This window comes from Miniopterus schreibersii (genome assembly GCF_964146895.1).
Source record: "Miniopterus schreibersii genome assembly, chromosome: 3".
Classification (NCBI taxonomy): domain Eukaryota; kingdom Metazoa; phylum Chordata; class Mammalia; order Chiroptera; family Miniopteridae; genus Miniopterus; species Miniopterus schreibersii.
The window spans coordinates 9,332,673-9,350,585 of record NC_138103.1 but is presented as its reverse complement, the minus strand read 5'-3'; the positions used below and the strand labels follow the sequence as shown (position 1 = coordinate 9,350,585).

Below are 17,913 nucleotides of genomic sequence, written 5' to 3'. Positions count from 1 at the left end.
CAAAGTACAAATTCAGAGAAAGGAGGTGGAGGAGGAAGGAGGAATGGAACAAAAATGATCATTAAAGTCTCAACTTTCTGGAATGTCACTTTATTTTCCGACAGTTGCCCACGACCTGGTGATTTGAGTTCACTAGGGCACCCCCTCCTGCCCGCTGAGAGCCACTTCATCAGAAGCTGTAAGCAGTTATGGGGATGCAAAGGAGGAAGGCTGAGGGCTGGGTGGCACTGATCAACAGGCCATCAGCTGTCTTCACTCGCCTTCCCATATTCCAGAGTGGAACATCTGCCACCTGAGTGCGGCATTCATGGCGATGTGGATAGACAGTCAAGGACAATCTGGTACACAAACCACTCTTCTTGGGCCAGCTAATCTGCACAGCAGCCACTCTGTTGGTCGAAGTCAAGGCACAGTGTTCCATCAGGAGTCAAAGGACAGAGCAGGCTGGAAGTTACAATTTCCTCCTTCACGTCCCTTCCTTTAGAGGTTCACAGTGCTCATGCATCTGTTAGTACTGACCCAGGACAGCAGGCCCCCAGGAAAGCCCACCTTCACTACAGCCCTAGGAAATTATGAAGTAATCAGAGCAAGGGAACACACACACATGAACAAGAACCAAAAATGCTCAGCTGTCTGCTTAGATCCACCCTCTCAGCTTTGTTTTGGTTGTATAAATCAAGATTGTTAGATGTTTTTAAGTTCAATTTTCCACTGTTCAGAGGGAGCAGGGGCTGGTCAGAATGAGGACTGCTATTCACAACCCAGCAGTCCTTCAGGTGAGGGCACTTCCCACACACCTGCCCAGATTCCACATAGACCAACTGGAGGGAGCGGGCAAGGAGGGATGTCACCTGCCCAGACAACATGTTCATGACCACCTGCTTTCTGTCAGAGGTTCCAGTCTTTCGTGGAGGAAATGGTGACCCTAAGTGTGTAATCATTCAGCTACTTTCCAACATAATTAAAAGTCACAGGGAGACTTTTAAAAAATTCATAACAATGAACAAAAAATGAGTAAGAAAAGACTGGATTTAAGAATGAAATAGAAAATACTAACCAACGTTTTCCTTTGCAGTATTTAAATGGAGCACCAGAAACTAAAATGCTGGCCAGTGTCTGAGGGAAAGAAAACCATTCCCAGCAGTTTCTCTCCATTGTGCAGTTCCATGATGGGGCTGGAAGCATCCCTGGGCAGTGTGGACCATGAACATCAAGCCCTCACATAGAGGCAGGTAACCCAGCTGAACCTAGGTCACACAGTGATTTCAGGGAAGGCTCTAGGGCAGTATGGCCCCTCCCCACTGGCAGAAGATGCTGCTGTGTTGAAAGCCCAGGTTGATGATGGTCTTCTACACAGTTCCCAGATCTCACCTCCTAGGAAGCATGGTCCCAGCCAGGATGTTTGAATGAAGTGCATTCCTATGTTTTCAACATTATACCAACTCGTAGCATGAGAGTGCCACCCCCAAACCCAAGACAGGTAGCTGCTGTTTCTTAGTGTTACTCCTTAGGTAGGGAAAATAAGCTCCCAAAGGCAGACAAAATGTCAGGAATGTCAGGTCCTCTAGGAACCAGAAGCTTTCCATGACACAGGTAGACATGTGGAAGTGCCCTGGGATTCACCAGCCATCCAGGCAGTCCTCTTGGACATGCACGCAACCAGAGACACTTGACCAGCCTTTCACTCTTACTCTCCCAAGGGTAAGGCCACAGTACATGTCCATACCAAGGAAATGCACCTTGCACCACAGAGTGTGCTTGGGGACAAAAAAGGGTAATTCCACATGTCCTAGTGGGCATGTGACTTGGTGCAGCCCCATGGAGGCAATACTAAGCAGTGTGGCAGGCACTCTCAGGTGGTCGCAGGACCCTGTCTCCTGGCATTCATGCCTCTGGGTACACCCCTCCCCTTGAGAGTGGTGGGAGCTGATACTGGCTTCTGACCCTGAGTAGGGCCAAGTAATAGATGTCCCCTCTGGTCACATTACATGAGACTCCTGCAGGCAGATTCTCTCCCTTGCTGGCTCTATGAACAAGCCGCTCTATGGAGAGGCCCATGTGGTCAGGAACAGAGGGTTGACTGGTGCTGCCAACAACCATGTGAGTATAGAAGGGATTCTGCCCCAGCCCACACCTGACTGCAGCCTGTGAGAAACCCTGAGACACCGTGAGGACCCAGCTAAACCATGCCCAGATTTCTGACCCCCCAAAAAACTATGTGCTAATAGTGGGTGCTATTTTCTTTAAACAGGTGGGCCCTGATGTCTAAAGTCCCTTCCAGCTGGATTCTGAGTTTATTTATTTATTTATTCTCACCCAAGGATATTTTTTCCATTGCTTTTCAGAGAGAGCGGAAGAGAGAGAGAGAGAAACATCAATGAGAGAGAGAGACACACACACATCAACTGGTTGCCTTCCGCACTCACCCTGACTGGGGCAGGGATCTAGCCTGCAACTGAGGCACATGGTGCCCTTGGCCGGAATCAAACCTGGGACTCTTCAGTCCTCAGGCTGACACTATAACCACTGAGCAAAACTGGCTAGGGCAAGTGGATGCTATTTTAAGATGCTCAGTTTGTGATAATTTCTTGGGATGCTATAACGGAGTATTACAGACTGGGGAACTTACAAAAACAACAGAAAGGTATTTCTCACAGTTATGGAGGCTGTAAGTCTAAGGCCAAGGTACCAGTAAAGTTGGTGTCTAGTTAGAGTCTGCTTCCTTGTTCACAGACAGTCGACCTCTTGCTGTGTCCCCCACATGGCAGAAGGGGCAAGGGAACTCTGTGGAGTCCTTTATAAGGCACTATTCAATTCATGAGGGTCCACCCTCAAGACCTAGTCACTTCCCCAAGACCCCACTTCCTAATATCATTGCCTTGGGGGTTAGGTTTCTACATATGAATTGGGAGGGAGGGGTAGGGAAACACAAACATTCAGTCCATAGCAATAAATTAATATCAATTATTGCAAACATATACTCCTTTGAGGAGCCACTGTACTTATAAAACTCTATCAAAACAACAGATCTTTTTATAAAGGTGTGGTAACAGAGTAACGGCATGGAGATGCCCACATCCTAATGCCTGGAACCTGTGAACATGCTTCCTACAGGGCCAAGGGACTTTGCAGATGTGATTTGGGTAATGGGCCTTGAGAAGCAAAAGGATCCTGAGTTATCCCAGTGGGCCCAATGTCATCACTTGAGTCCTTAAAGGTGGGGACCCTTTCCTGGATGAGTCAGGGAGAGGAGATGGAAGGAGGAGAGAGGAAGGAGGAGAGAGGAAGGAGGAGAGAGGAAAGAGAAACTCAGAGCCTGGGAGGGAGCTTGGCCTCAGTTTGAAGACAGAGGAAGGGGGACACAGGTGAAGACTGTGGACAATCTCTAGAAGCTGGCACAGCCCTCATTTTACAGCTAGCAAAGAAAAGGGACCTTGGTCCTATACCACAAAGAACTGAATTCTGCCAACTACTCAATGAGCAAGGAAAGAGACCCCCCCCAGAGCCTGCAGAAAGGAACACAGCCCATCCACAGCTGACTGCTGACTTATGACCTAGATATAAAACTGTAAGATAATGTTACAGCAGTAACAAAAAAGAAATACCCAGGTATAAAAGTAACTAAAGGCTATTTATACAAACTTAAAAAAATCCATCCACTGTGGAATGGTTAAATAACAGAAGGTGATCCACAAAATGGAGGTAATATATATGGCTGTTATAAAGAAACAGGCATGTCCTGAGCAGTGGTTAGAGCATCAACCTACGAACTGAAAGGTCCTGGGTTTGATTCGATTCTGGCCAAGGGCAGGTACCTCAGTTGCAGGCTCGATCCCTGGTCCTGGTTGGTACTCGTGCAGGAGGCAACCAATTGATGGGTCTCTCTCACATCGATGTTTCCCTCTCTCTCTCTTTCTAAAAAGCAATGGAAAAATATCCAGGGTGAGAAGGGAGGGAGGGAGGGAGGGAGGGAGGGAGGGAGGGAGGGAGGGAGGGAGGGAGGGAGGGAGCTGCTGAAATGAAAGCAGAATGTGGAGCAAACAGAAATTTTACATCCCCTGATGGGATAGAAATTGTTCAACTGCGTTGGAAAATTGGTGTTATCCACTACGGCTGAATATATGCATACCCCACAGCCCAGCAGTCCCACTCCACAGTATCCCTGACAGAAATGCATGCATATATGCACCCAAAACATGTACAGGTAGACTTAGTTTTACTGCTCTACACAAGTGCGCATTAAAAAAAAAAAGTTTTTATTGATTTCAGAGAGAGGGAGAGATAGAAACATTGATGAGAGAGAAACCGATAGGCTGCCTCCTGTATGCCCCCCACTGGGGATCAAGCCCACAACCTGGGCATGTGCCCTGACCAGGAATCGAAACAGCGACCTCCTGGTGCATGAGACAATGCTCAACCAACTGAGCCACACCGTCCGGGACACAAGTGTGCATTTTTTTTACAAACTGAAGGCAAGACCCTGTACCAACAAAAAGATTACAACTCGCTTTATTGAGGTGATCTGGAACGAAACCTACAATATATCCAAGGTGTGCCTGTATGAGAATTTTCATGGCACTATTCAGAATAAGCAAACACGAAGACTATCCCAAAGCCCCCCTGCAGAAGAACAAACACATGGCAGTACTCACAGTGAAACCTGCACAATACAAAGGAGCGAGCTACAACTATACAGATAGCATGTCTGAATCTCACAAAAACTGGAGAAACGAAGCCAGAGACATAAGAGCACATAGAAAAACTCGAAAAATGTAAACTAGTCTATAACATAAAGGTCAGCAGTTGCCAGGTCTGGGGGCAGAGGGGGTTGGTACGCAAAAAGGGAAGGACTGAGTGTGGCCATGGTTTCTCAAGCGTGCATGCCTGTCAACACTCATTAAACTGCACACTTTTGGTGCATAAATTATACCTTAATAAAGTTGATTAAAAGAAAGGCCGACAATATCAAACACTGGCCAAAGTGTACAGCGTAGAACTCTCACACATTGCTGGTGGGAACTCAAAATGATAGAGTGACTTTAGGACACAGTTTGGCAAGTTCTTATAAGTTAAGCAGACACACAAGGACTTGTGCATTGCGAATGTCCTTCATGCCACTGAGTCATACACTTAGAAGTGGCCAACATGATAAATATGTGTATTTTACCACAAAAAATTTTTTTAAAATGTCTAAAGGATTTGTACAAGAATGTTCATAGCAGCATTACTCGCAATAGCCAAAGTCAGTAAATGACCAAAACTGTATCAATAAATAGATAAATAAGTTGAGGTATATTCATGCAAAGGAATGCTATTTGGGAACCAAAAAAATGAACATGAATGAATTTCACATACATTATGCTGAGTGAAATAAACCAAAGATAAGGAAGATCATATTGTATGATTCAATTTACAGGAAGTGCTGGAGAGACAAAAGTACCCTAGAGTGATGGGAAGCAGACCACTGGGGGCTGGGGCTAGAGGACTGACCTCCACAGGGCAGGAGAGAACTTTCAGGAGCGATGGAAATGTTCTAGGTCTCAATTAGAGCAATAGTTATATAGATATACACTTGTCAAACTCCAACTTAAATGTATACCTTAAACTTTACTGTATGTAAATTATATGTCAATAAAATTTATTTTTTTAAAAAGTATCGTCCTGCTCAGAGTTTAGATTAGTAGTCCTTTTGACTACAAGGGGCCTGAATTACACTACAAGATAGGTCTGAATACAAGATCAGAGTCTGAATACATTCTGGGAACAAGGATGACTGTGGGTACCTTGTGCCTGCCCTTCTACAGCCAGGTCTACCACCACAGGCGCATGTACAGGCCTGTCACTAGGGAGAGAAGAAAGTGGGCTGCCTGGTGAAGGAAGAAAAGAAAGCAGAAGTTACCTAATAAATTTCAAAATGCCTTTGTGTCTACACTGGCATGCTGGGTTTCTGGAGAAACACTAGGGCAGTTTGTGAACTGGTTTCCTGTGAAGGAAGAGCTTTTCTTCGATGTCTTAAAAACCACACCAGACCCAAACCAAACCAAAGCTTTCTGCTATCCATAAAAAAACAAGCATATCCGCACACAAAACCAGGTGAAGTACAGGACATTAAAAAAATTTAATCATAACCCCAAAACAGAGATAGCCACCGTTAATGTTTTCATGTATTTCACTCCTTGACGCTCTCTCATTTGACACCCCTTGATATACTATGTAATTAGGCATACTTTTCCCCCCACTTAAGATACCAGAGATTTCCCCATATCACTGAATATTCATTAAACATGCCTCCAAACAGCATTTTTAAAGGCTGTATAATAATCTCACCCTATGAATATACCATATTTCCACTGTTGGACCCTTAAGCTGTTTCAGGTTTTTTGTTTCCATTTAAAAAAAAACAAACAAGTACAAAACCTTGATTTTTCTTTTCTTTTTTTGGTTAACATTTCAAACATGTATAACCAATGAACGTGACCTAGGTTTTTACTGGTGTTCACTTCAGAAACTTGAATCCACAGATACAAGCAGTACATAACCGGAAAGGTACAAGCAAACAGGTTATACACTCAAATTTCTGTTCACAAGGGTCAAATGTGCAGGTATATGGGTTAGAAGTGTGCGTCTAGATTATAGCCAAACTGTTTTTAAAATACAAAAATGTAAAATCACATCTTGAAACTATGAAGAGATGGTCTGCACACTTCAACAATCAAATGCTACGAAGCCTTGATTTTTCTCCAGGGTGTCCCTTATTCCCAGGACAGATTACTAATTACCAGATCAGAAGGGAAGACTTCCTAAGGCTCTGAATACACGCTGTGGAGTCCACACACATGCCTCTGTGCACTTTTAGTGCTGAGTGTTATCTGACTCGCTTGTGACAGACTGACAAGTGAGTGTTTCATCCTATTTACTTTTCTTTTTTTAAAAAAAATATATCTTTATTGATTTCAGAGAGAGGAAAGGAGAGGGAGAGAGAGAGATAGAAACATCAATGATGAGAAAGTTACTGATCGAGCCTGCAACCCGGGCATGTGCCCTGACTGGGAATCGAACCCCGATCTCCTGGATCCTAGGTCGATGCTCAACTGCTGAGCCACACCCGGCTGGGCTCCTATTTACTTTTAAAATTAAACATCTTTCCATTACAGCAATTTTCAACTGGTGTGCTGCAAGAATTTTTAAAACATGCGATACCTGACCATTTAGTCAGGGGCACTGACCTCTTTTCCCTTAGATGGTCAAATAAAAAAAATGACAAGAGCCAAAACAACAATAACCATCCGGTATAAATGAATCAAAATTATACCTTTTTTTTTTGGTCAGATGGGCAAAAAATATATTTTTTGGTGTGCCATAGATTTTAGTAATTAGTTTATGTGTCATGATATGTAAACTGTTGAAAATCGCTATTTCATTACACTCTCCTCTCTGTGACTCTGTGTGTCCCTGGCCAAGTGACTTAAAATATGGAAAATACTTCCACTGATGACACTGTCACCAAGTTCTTCCCATCCATCAAGGGGCCTGGTCACTGCTGATCTGGACCAAATCAAGTCACTGCCAGCCCCAGTAATGGAGAGAGCTGTGTACAAACATGAGTGTGAGCGTGAACCCAGGCCCGTTGACTCCTGTGGGAGATGTGTCACAGGCCAGTGCAGCAGCTTCTGCAGGCTGAGAGGACTCTATCTGCCGCACTATTTCTGAGATCTGCGCCCAGGATAGGCCTCTCTCCTGCCCACACTGTGTCTTTAAGAAAACCAGGCTCAGCTCCTAAAGCCTTCCATCAGTTTAAGGACAGCCAACACTGGATCGGGAAAGAGAGAGAACCAAACAACAAAAATCAATACAAAATTATTAGGTAAATAGGAGACTTTCTGAACAAGTGCTAAGTGGTGCATGAGTAACAGCTGCACTGCCCAGAGGTTTTGGGGTGGATACCAACAATGCTACAAGGGCAGGATGGACAGTAATCGCTGCTGCCAAGTTAGAGCTCCCAACTCCTCTGCAGTGACTCTTGGACCTAAACACAGAACCTCAGCATCCTGTTAGATGTCACCATGTTCCTTCAGTCACTCAAGGCTGTACAAGGCAACTAAGTCCCAACAATGTCACTTAAGCTGTTACCCATCCCTGCCAGCAGAGACCTGAGTAGCAGGCATTCATCCTACCTGGGCCCAGATGACAGACAACTGCTGCCTGGGAAGGTCCAGGCTGGCAACAATTCACCTTACAACCCCAAGAACTGCCAGAAGGAACACAGGCCCACCTTAGCCACAATGTTGCCACCCAACCTAGGAACCACCTGGTGGCTTCCTAGGCTCACAAACACACGTTTATCACCCGGCTGAGATTCCTGTCTAGGGTTAACATTAATTAACTTGCCCAGAGATTTGGCACCTGGCTGTCCACACACTGACACTTTTCAAAATCTGTGAAGTGTGTGCCTTTCCAGCACTTGGGCCTTCTTCCATTCTCTGTTCTTCCTCAAAGATGCTGTAGTGGGGTACTCCCTCTCTTGGGATGCTGGCCTCCTGACACCATGCCCTTTGCACTTCTTGTTTAGACCACCCCTCACCTGCCCTCCCCCTTCACGATCCTGAAGACCTGTCTTTCCTAGCACCCTCCACCCTGGGTGAATCACTTCCCTCCTGTGAGTCTAGCCAAAGTGCCATACCCCTCTGCAACATCAACACCTAGCACCTTCATGGGCCAAAGCTTGTCTGGTCATGACCACTATCCTGCTCACGTCCTTGGGTCTTCACCTCCTCCATCAGTGCCGAGTTTACCTATCCCCCATCCTACCTCTACCCTCCGAAGGGCACATGTCCACAGTCAATGACATACTCAATATTCCCATCTTGGAAGAAGACAATCACACACTGTGAACATCAGAGTTTGCCTGTCACTAACTGGCTCTATTTTACACAAGTGCAATCATAACCAGGAAACCTCAGTTACCACCTCAAAGTTCAAGTTCACTTTATTCATTTGTTTTACCCTCATTTCCCATCCTAATGATGACCCCACACACCTAGTGTTGGCTCAGCCCTTCTCCTGGTCTCTGATGCCTGTGTTCACAGTCCCAACATCCTGCTCCTTAGGGCCCAGGATGCTAAATTCTGCCCCACAAGCCATTTCCCTGTCCTTTCCCCATTCATTCTGCAGCTTGCTCCAAGCCAGCGTGCCAGACACTGAGACCTTCCCCCACTTTCTCCAAATACCCAATAAAGGATGCCCTGACTAATGTGGCCTCAGGCCCCACAATACCCCATCAAGAGGCATGCCATCCCCACTAGGTGCTGCCCATTACCCAGGCCTAACTACAACTCCATCCCTTCTCCTCCTCCTCCTCACCCAGGCCCCAGACCAGGTAAGTGGCCAGCTTCTCAGGGACCAACAATTTCACACCTTGCCAACTGCAATTCATACAGGACAGGAGGCAAAAGTGCCTATAAGACCCTCTCACCTTCCTCCCCACTTCCTGTAACGCATTTCTATTTAGTTCATCATCCAAGCCACAGAACACTCTTTCTAATGGGAATGATGACATTATATGTACACAGCAAACACAGAGGTGTCACTGCAACCACACAACCTTGAAAGAGGGACCAGGCTCTGCACAGCAGTGCATCTTCATCTGCCTGTTATCTGCTTAGTTTACAGAAAGTGCTAAAGATTGAGGGAAAAGTTAGCATTTGAAAATATTCTACCTACTCAACTGCTTTCTGAATATTTAGGAAAGGCCACGCCAGTCCAAGTTACAAATCAGCCCTGTTAGCATAATCTGAAGCCGATAAGGTATCCCCCCCCCCCCCCCACACACACACCAGGCCTAGGGGCAGGTTGATCTTTATACCACATACAGCAGTTCCGTGCCTCTGGCAAAGGAGTAGACAGGCACAGATGGGTCTATGTGTGGTCCTTTGTGGCCTTCTGGAAACCCGTGGTTTGCCACCCCAGTTGGCGGCTGACCTGGAAGCTCTCGGGGGTCTGCTGCTCTGTTGGATGCAGCAGGACAGGAGCAGTGTAGTGAAGGGAACAAATGGGCCTCAGTGACTGCTCCTAGGCTCAAGAACAGAGGGAGAAGGCAGCCCCAGGACCAGGGACAGAGGTGCCAAGAGAAGGAAAGAGGAGTTCAGTTTGGGATGCACTGAGAACATGTGAGCCAAATGCATAGGGAAGCACTAAAAAGGAGGGTGTGGTCAGCCAAGAGAGGAGCCAGGCCCAGGTTCAGGATGGAGGTGAGGGCAAGGGTACAAGAGCACCTTGGGAGAAGAGGGTCACTTCCTCCAATCAAAGTGCCAGACTCCTGAAGAAGGGAGTCAGCTAGTATACAGGAAGACAGGGGTGCCAGGCCCCATGTTGCCCGACAGCTGCAGGCTCTCAGCCTGTCAGCCTTGGCTCCTCATTTGTAAAATGGGATGATGGTAGTACCCCCATCACAGGATGCAGTGAAGACTAGATAAGGAACGGTGCCAAGGGGCTCAGCCCCAGGCCTAGCACGTATCACACTCAGGCCAACACCCACCTCAGAACCTGGCATCTGAGAGAGAGAAGGCAAACCCCAATAAATTACCAGAAAACGGGCAAAAGCCAGACATGAGCACCCAACCAAGTAAAGAGGGAGAGAGGGAGTAGGAAGGGGATGTGTGGTGACAATCAGAATGGGGATGCTGCACACAGGCTGCTCCTTAATTTAGAACACACATCTAGTTAGTGCCTCTTGTGTGCAGGTCTCATGCTAGTGTTGAGGACAAAGTAACAGATGAGATACCAGGGGTGTGCAAGCCAGAAGCACACCCTGACTCAGGAAACTGGTAGAAACTTGTGGCCAGGTAGAAGCGACATTTGGAACTGTCCAATGAAAAGCCATGGAGCTGGGGGACATGAGGAACTCAAGCCTGGAAGCTAGGTTGCTTACATCGGCCATAGCTCACACCCTGGCTCTGGGAGAATGCAAGCATACAGCATCTCCCCGCCACAGGCACAGCACTAACACAGAAATAACGAGCAGGCCCAAATATTAGTGGCAGACCTCAGCACTTGCCCGACTCTGTCCGTACCTGTCACACTTGTCTCACTCCTCCTGTTCATTGGACTTCCTTCCTCCTTCTCTGTGTGCCCTGGCCTCAAAGGACGCGAGCATCCTGTACACTCAGCAGCTCCCATCAACAGATCCCCAGACAAGCAGACTGGGAGAAATGAAATTATGTCTACTTTAGAGTCTTCCAAGACATGGGTATGGGAAGATTTGTGAGTCAAGGTGCAGAGGGCACAACTGTTTTAATCAGGACCTTTACCAACCTCAGTAAAACAGGATGGGCTGTGCACCAGGGTGCACCCAGCACACTGCCTCGGGGACCCACAGCCCTGGAGCAGTCAGATCTGGCAGTGCACTTGGGAGTAGAAGCTGCTCACAGAACGTTCTACCTTCTTCCTGCCAGCTTCCACAACCAAGACTCCTTGCCACTTATGCTCTGGAGTCTATTTCCCCAGAAGGTGGCCTGGTGGAACCTCTATGCAAAGTGTTCTGCTCTGTCCAAGGAGAGCAAAGACTCTCCTCTAAAATCACTGCTGTATATTAAGAAAAAAGCAAGGCCCCTGCTTTTCCAATTCTATGGAAACCTATAAACACAGGGCATATTAGCATCACCAGACTCCAAAGAGCCACTGTGGGCTCCTGCATGGGTCAGCACATTGGCACATACGGCTCATTACTAGTTCAGGTGCCAGAGCTAGAAAAAGCCGTTTTGATGACTCACCTGTTTATGAAGCTGGGGAGAGCAACGTGCACTCACATACATGTCTGAGGAACAAGCTAGACAAGACTTCAATGTGGGTAAGTCATCTAGGTGGCCCAAGGAAAGGGGTTTGGTTACACACCTGTCACTGGTGGGGACCTCCCTGCCATGGATCATCTGCTCCTAGACAGAAGAACTATGAAAGTTGAGGCCAAAAACAAGAAGCCTAAAAACATGCTGAGGGCTTTTAACAACAAAGGCTAAAATACAGGTATATCCTTTGTAAGAAGATCGGAAAAAACAAACAAACTCCTGAATATTAATAACTTTTTCAAAGAAAAAATTTCCATGATGCTAAATCCTGAGAACCAGTTGCTCCAGAGTTTCCAAAACCCCCAACAACCCCCCTTAGGAAGCCTTTGGGGGAGCAGAAAGACGTACGCTCAGGTCCACCAACTTCACCCTGATAAAAGAACAATGGGCCCTGGGGTCAGTGAGCTGATGCCCTGACAGCAAAGACCCACTCCTCACGTTGCACACGTCTTCACCTCAAGGACCCCTAGAAACAGGGGCCAGCCACTCTGCCTTCTCCGCTTAATGCCATGGGGGACCACAGTAACCTGTGAGTGTGCCCTGGCCCTAAGAGCACGTGGAATCTTTCTAAGAGCAGGCTTTCTTCTCTATTTCTGGCAGATGGCCCTCTACTGGACCAAATGTCTCCGCTATCTCAGGCAGGTCTCCACATTTTATTCAGTCAGCATGTCATAGGAAGTGTGGTAATGCACTGCAATTTGACAGAGGGGACAGATGGCAGTTCCTATCTCTCCAGCTAGTGGCTGTGTTCCCTGAATGCTCACTGCACCAGGCTGGAGTACCTGACGAGGCTAAGCTGACCTTCAGAAGTGCTAATCAATGGCCCAAGAAAATACTGCTGCCCCTAACGAAGCCCAAACCCTCTCACACTTTTCTCATACACCATCAGCAGCCCAGGAGCAGGGCTCCAGGAAGCAATACTACCGCTGGAAAAGCAACTCAACCACCCACTGTCTGAGTCAGGAGGGGCCCCTCTGACAGTAGTTGCCAAGTGTCCATTAAAGTAACAGAGACTGGTGAAGGGGCCTGCTAAAGCCTCAACAAAGACTCTCCCTCTCACAGCCCTGGTGGGCCTCACACGGTTCCTCACTCACCTCAAAACAAACCCAGAGTTCCTCCTTTCTTGCCCTTCCAGATGTCTCCTCTAAGAGAAGGCTGAGAGCACGTGCTTCAGGTGGCACAGTGTGAATATGGCACAGCTGCCCACTGCTGAAGCTGTTACAGCAGGAAGGGCATCCAGCAAGTCCAGGTAATCCAATCTTGACAACTCCTAAATTGAAAGGGTCGGAAAAGCTGTGTCCACACTCTCAGCTGCCCACAGGCAAGCAATTTAGCGAAGAGCAAATGATCAGAGCAGTCAGACAGGACTGACAAGAGCCCAAGAAACAAAGCAACACAGGGTGTGGAGAGCAAGAACTTGAAGTAAAATTAGACAAGACAGAACTTCCAGAAGCACAAAAGGTCCTTGGAGGAACTGGATGATGACACACTATAAGCAGAGTCCTTGGTTCCCCTAAGGAAACACCATGTGTGGACTGAGACAAAGCCCCCATAGCAGAGAAGGATTGGCCACACTGCTTCTTGGCCCAGATAACTTTGTTTTTTACATTAAACATGTAAATTAACCTCAGACAAGAGGTAGTGATGTATGTTTTAGCCATGCAACCAGAAAATTTTGAAAGAAAACTTAATAATACCATGAATGGGGAGATTTTTCCAGCAGGTGTTGATTCCCTGAGCACTGAGTAAACACTTCACGGGAAAAGCCTGCCTTTAAGTGGCACCCCCCTGCCCCTGCCACATCTGTGCACACATGCCACAGGATTGTGAGAAAACCCTGGCCATACCTGGCATACCTTGTCACAGGTTCTCCACCTGGACCCCACAGAACCCTGGCCACCGTGAGACCTCCACCAATGGATGCTCCCCCATTCAGGTAGGTCCTTCCTCCAGCTCCTGAACGACATTTTCTTCACACACCTCCCAGGTCACTTGTCACCCAGCAGCCACCAAGCGGTTCGGGATGAAAGCCCTCCTCCAGAAGGCTCACAGCAAAATCTCAGCCTCCCACTAACCTGTCAGCCTCTAAAAAGGCCTCAAGCTGATACTTAAAGTGCCAAACTGATTGTAAGCTCAGGATCCAGCTGCTTTCTCCCTGCCTCGGGCCTCCATTAGAGTTGAAAATGGTGAGAAAGCAAACAGATTGCAAATTGCCACAGGCCTGCTCCCTGCCAGACAGTGTTAGGCTTTAACCACAGTGAAGAGATGAAGAAAGGCAAGGCGCTGATCCTTGGCTCCTAATTGCAGTCTAACCGGGTAGGGCAAATGGCTGGCTGGCGCAGTTCTCATTACAGACCCGACGTGACAGGAGGTGGCAGATCAGGTCCTCCGGGGGAGGCGCTTCCCAGGCCAGCTAACTGTGGGGGCTGCGTGGTGCTCACGCCGCCTCCAAGCAGCACTGGGCCCAGCAGGGCAAGCCCTGCCGCTGAGTGCCCTGGGCCCTTCCCGGCAGGGGGCGGGGAGCGGCTCCCTGAGGGCAGGCCAGCGGCGGGGTCTCCTTACCGTTGCTGTAGGCGTACGGGGATTCGGCCGCGCCGTCCTGCAGGCTCTCCAGGATCTCGCCCTTGCCCACATCGCTGTCGCCCACCAGTAGGAACTTGAGCAGGTAGTCGTAGCTTTTGACCGGGCTGCCCTGCGTGCCCATCCTCGCTCACGCGCGCGCAGGCCGCGCCCGCATGCCCACGGCGCCTGCCGTGGGAGCACGGCGGGGAGGAGGCCTTCGACAGATCTGCGGGAACCGGGTGTGGGTGAGCCGGGGCCGGCGAGGCCCGGTCCGTGAGGGCCAGGCCGCCCCCGACTGCCTCACCGACCGCCCGGGACGAAGAGCCCAGGAGCACCAGCGGCCCGCACCTGCTCCGCCGCCCTCCTCACCTCAGCGATGCCGCCGCCCCGCCGCTTCCCGCACCGCGCTGCGCAGCCCCACCCCGCCCCGCCCCCGACCACGCGCCGCCATTGGCCGCCAGCTGCCCGCCCGCCCATATCCATTGGCGCGCGCGCACGTCCTTCACATCCGCCCACACCGTTTCCCACACAGCACAGCAAAGCCTCCGGTCACCCCGCCTCATCCCCGCCCCATCCCGCCCCCCTGCGATGACCATTGGCTGTCCACCACCCCTTTCCTGATATCATTGCTCTCTGCGCACGTCCGTCACGGCTGCCCGACCCCCTCCCGTTCCCGACAGTGTTGCGAAGATTCCAGCCGCCCGGCCCGGTCGCTGTTGCCATTGGCCACTCGCCTCCCCGCTTTCCCAGAACCACTGGTCTACCTGCACGTCAGTCAGCACCACTACAGCGCCCGAGCATCCCGGACCACCTTCAACCCCGCCCACTGCCGCCACCAAACCTCACCTCACCTGTCCCGCCCCTTCCCGTCGCCATTGGCCACCGCCGCCGATCCTCCCAGAGCCACTGGACCACCAGCACGTCGATCACGGCCCTCTAAGCCCACCTCCTGCTTCCCACCCCTTCTCTACACGCTCACCAATCAGATGCTTGGAACTCCAGGTTGTTTGCATACGCCCCCTTCCTTCCCGTCGACGGCAGCTGGGTCGTGACGGTCTGCGGGGCGGGGTGACGCGGTTGGGTCCGGGAGGACTAAACCCCGTAGTAAGCTGAGGCCCGCTGCTTCCCCAGAGACCCCAAGAGTGGGGTGGCCCCCTTGAATTGCGCTCGCGGAAGCCGCCCTCCCTTGGGGGGCGTGACCCGGGAGCGGCGGAGCAAAGGTGGCCAATCAGCGCTGGGGACCCCGGAGGGGTAGACTTCCGCTGCCCGAGGGGGCGGGCCGAGGGGGGCGGTGGCTATGCCCGGGCAGTGGCTGCGGCCGCTCGGAGCAGGTTCTGCAAGCAACCGGAGGGTGCAGCCCCGGGCTGCCCTTCGCAACGCCGTAGGTCACAGCGCGTGGCTGTGAAGGCCTAACGTTCTAGAACCTCGGCGGGTGACCTTGTGGGCGGGTGACTCTTCAGCCGTCAGAGATGATGGCAGCACAGGCTCCAGGGGCCGAGTGACGGGGCTCTGCCCCCACGTACCCGCAGCTGAGCCCGCGTCAGCCCAGGTGAGAGGATTCAGGAGGGCCCACGACGCGGGTCAGGATGTGGGGCTCTGAGGCTTGACCACAGAGGACTCCAGGAGGAAGTGACTTTGGGGTTGTTATACAGGATGGATGGGTTATTTTTCGTAATGGGCAAAGAAGTATGAGAAGCCTGTGAACATGTGTGAAGATGTGAAGTTTCACTCTGCGAAATGGAAATTAAAGTAAAACAATACCCTTTTCACCCACCAGATTGGCAACATCGTTTGTGGGCCAGGATATGGGAAACAGCACTCAGGGAGGGAGGTTGGACGGGCTAATTCCCTTCCAGAAGTGTTCAGAAAGGAGCTCAAAGAATTTCACTGCAGCATTGTAGTGATGGTGAAAGTCAGGAAACTGACAGGGAACTAAATTAACCAGGTGAGTAACACACGGTACAGACAGCACCTACATGAGAAGAAAGCAAATAACAGTACAGTACATCCAGTGTAATTCCAACATTTATGCTTAATAAAACCTAATAAATCATTTTATCCTAGATTTACATATAGAGAAACAGGATGTTTGTGTAGGATTAAGTCTGGAAGGATACTCAACAAAGGGACAGCATCATTTCCTCTGGGGTGACTTTTTCTTCATTGATGACATTTTTTTTAATCCTCACCAGAGAATATGTTTTTATTGATTTTTAGAGAGAGGAAAGGACAGAGAGAGAAAGAGAAACATCATTGTGAGAGAGAGGCATCCCATATGTGCCCAGATCAGAGATCCAACCCACAGCCCTTTAGTGTACAGGACGATGCTCCAACCAAGCCACCCCATGGACAGGCTCCTGAACCTACAAATTACATTTTTATGAGAACATATTCACATATGACATAATTTATAAGTAACTCAAAAAAGTTAAGCATAAAAGTACCTTACGATGCAGCAAGGTACTTGCAAGGTGTTTTCATTACTCCTAGAGAAATGAAAACATATGTCCACACAAAAACTTGTATATGAATATTCACAGCAGCATTATTCACAATCACCAAAAGGTGGAAACAACGCAAACATCCATCAACAGATCAATGGATAAACAAAATGGGTATATCCACACAATGTCTATAGTCATTTATAAAAAGGAATAAAGTAACTGATAAATGCTACATTCCATTTATATGAAACTTCCAGAATAGGCAAATCCCTAGACAGAAAGTAGATTAGTGGTTGCCATGGCTTGAGGTAGGGAGAAATGATGAGTGACTGCTTAAAGGGGTCTGGGTTCCTTTCTGGGGTGATAAAAATGTTCTAAAATTGGTGATAGTTGTACTACTTGGTAAAGTTACTACAAATCATTCAATTGTGCACTCAAAATGGGTGAATTTTATGATATGTAAACTATGCCCTCAATACATGTTAAAAAAATAATAAAAGTTGTCAAAACGGAGCCAAGTGCAGCCCTTAGCAGATCAGGCACAGAGTGGTGCAGTGCTAGGGAGAAGCCACATGAGAGTAAGGGCTTCTTAAAAAGCAGATCTCTGCAGAGGGAACAACACATCAACCAGTCCCCAGTGTGGTGCACAAAGGCAGCCTGGCTGGCATGTCCTTCCAGTAGGCAAGGAATAGGCAATAAAAACTTTCTTCCTAAGGAGTCACTGTATCCACACCATGCCTTCAAAAGCAGGTGGACTTCACAGAGAGCAAACCTCTTCATGGGCAGCACACACCAAGTGACCCAAAGCTGCACAGCCTAGCACAGCCGGGCATGGCTCAGCGGTTGAGCATCGACCTAGGATCCAAGAGATCATGGTTTGATTCCCGGTCAGGGCACTTGCCTGAGTTGCAGGGGTGTGCAGGAGGCAGCCAATCAGTGATGACTTTCTCATTATTGATGTTTCTATCTCTCTCCCTCTCCTCTCTCTGAAATCAATAAAGATATATTAAAAAAAAAAAAAAAAGCTACACAGCCTTTTTTGGACAGCGAGCCATGTGGACACTGCC

The 17,913-nt window shown here is 48.8% G+C and overlaps 1 protein-coding gene across 3 annotated transcripts in view; it reads right to left on the bottom strand.

Moving 5' to 3' along the window:
• The window catches only part of RAB40C (RAB40C, member RAS oncogene family), a 30,648-nt gene extending 15,053 nt beyond the window's left edge, over positions 1–15,595 (bottom strand). The window contains exons 1-2 of one of the 3 annotated variants that reach the window (XM_081131296.1): positions 15,382–15,595; positions 14,403–14,628 (exon numbers count right to left, since the gene is read on the bottom strand). In XM_081131296.1, coding sequence (XP_080987422.1) covers positions 14,403–14,544 — 142 coding nt within the window. In that variant the 5' untranslated portion in view covers positions 14,545–14,628; positions 15,382–15,595. Of the gene's footprint in view, positions 1–14,402; positions 14,629–14,750; positions 14,827–15,381 lie in introns of those variants that run through there. The other 2 variants (XM_081131294.1, XM_081131295.1) reach the window with 2 other exon arrangements.
• Between the last annotated feature and the right edge of the window lie 2,318 nt (positions 15,596–17,913).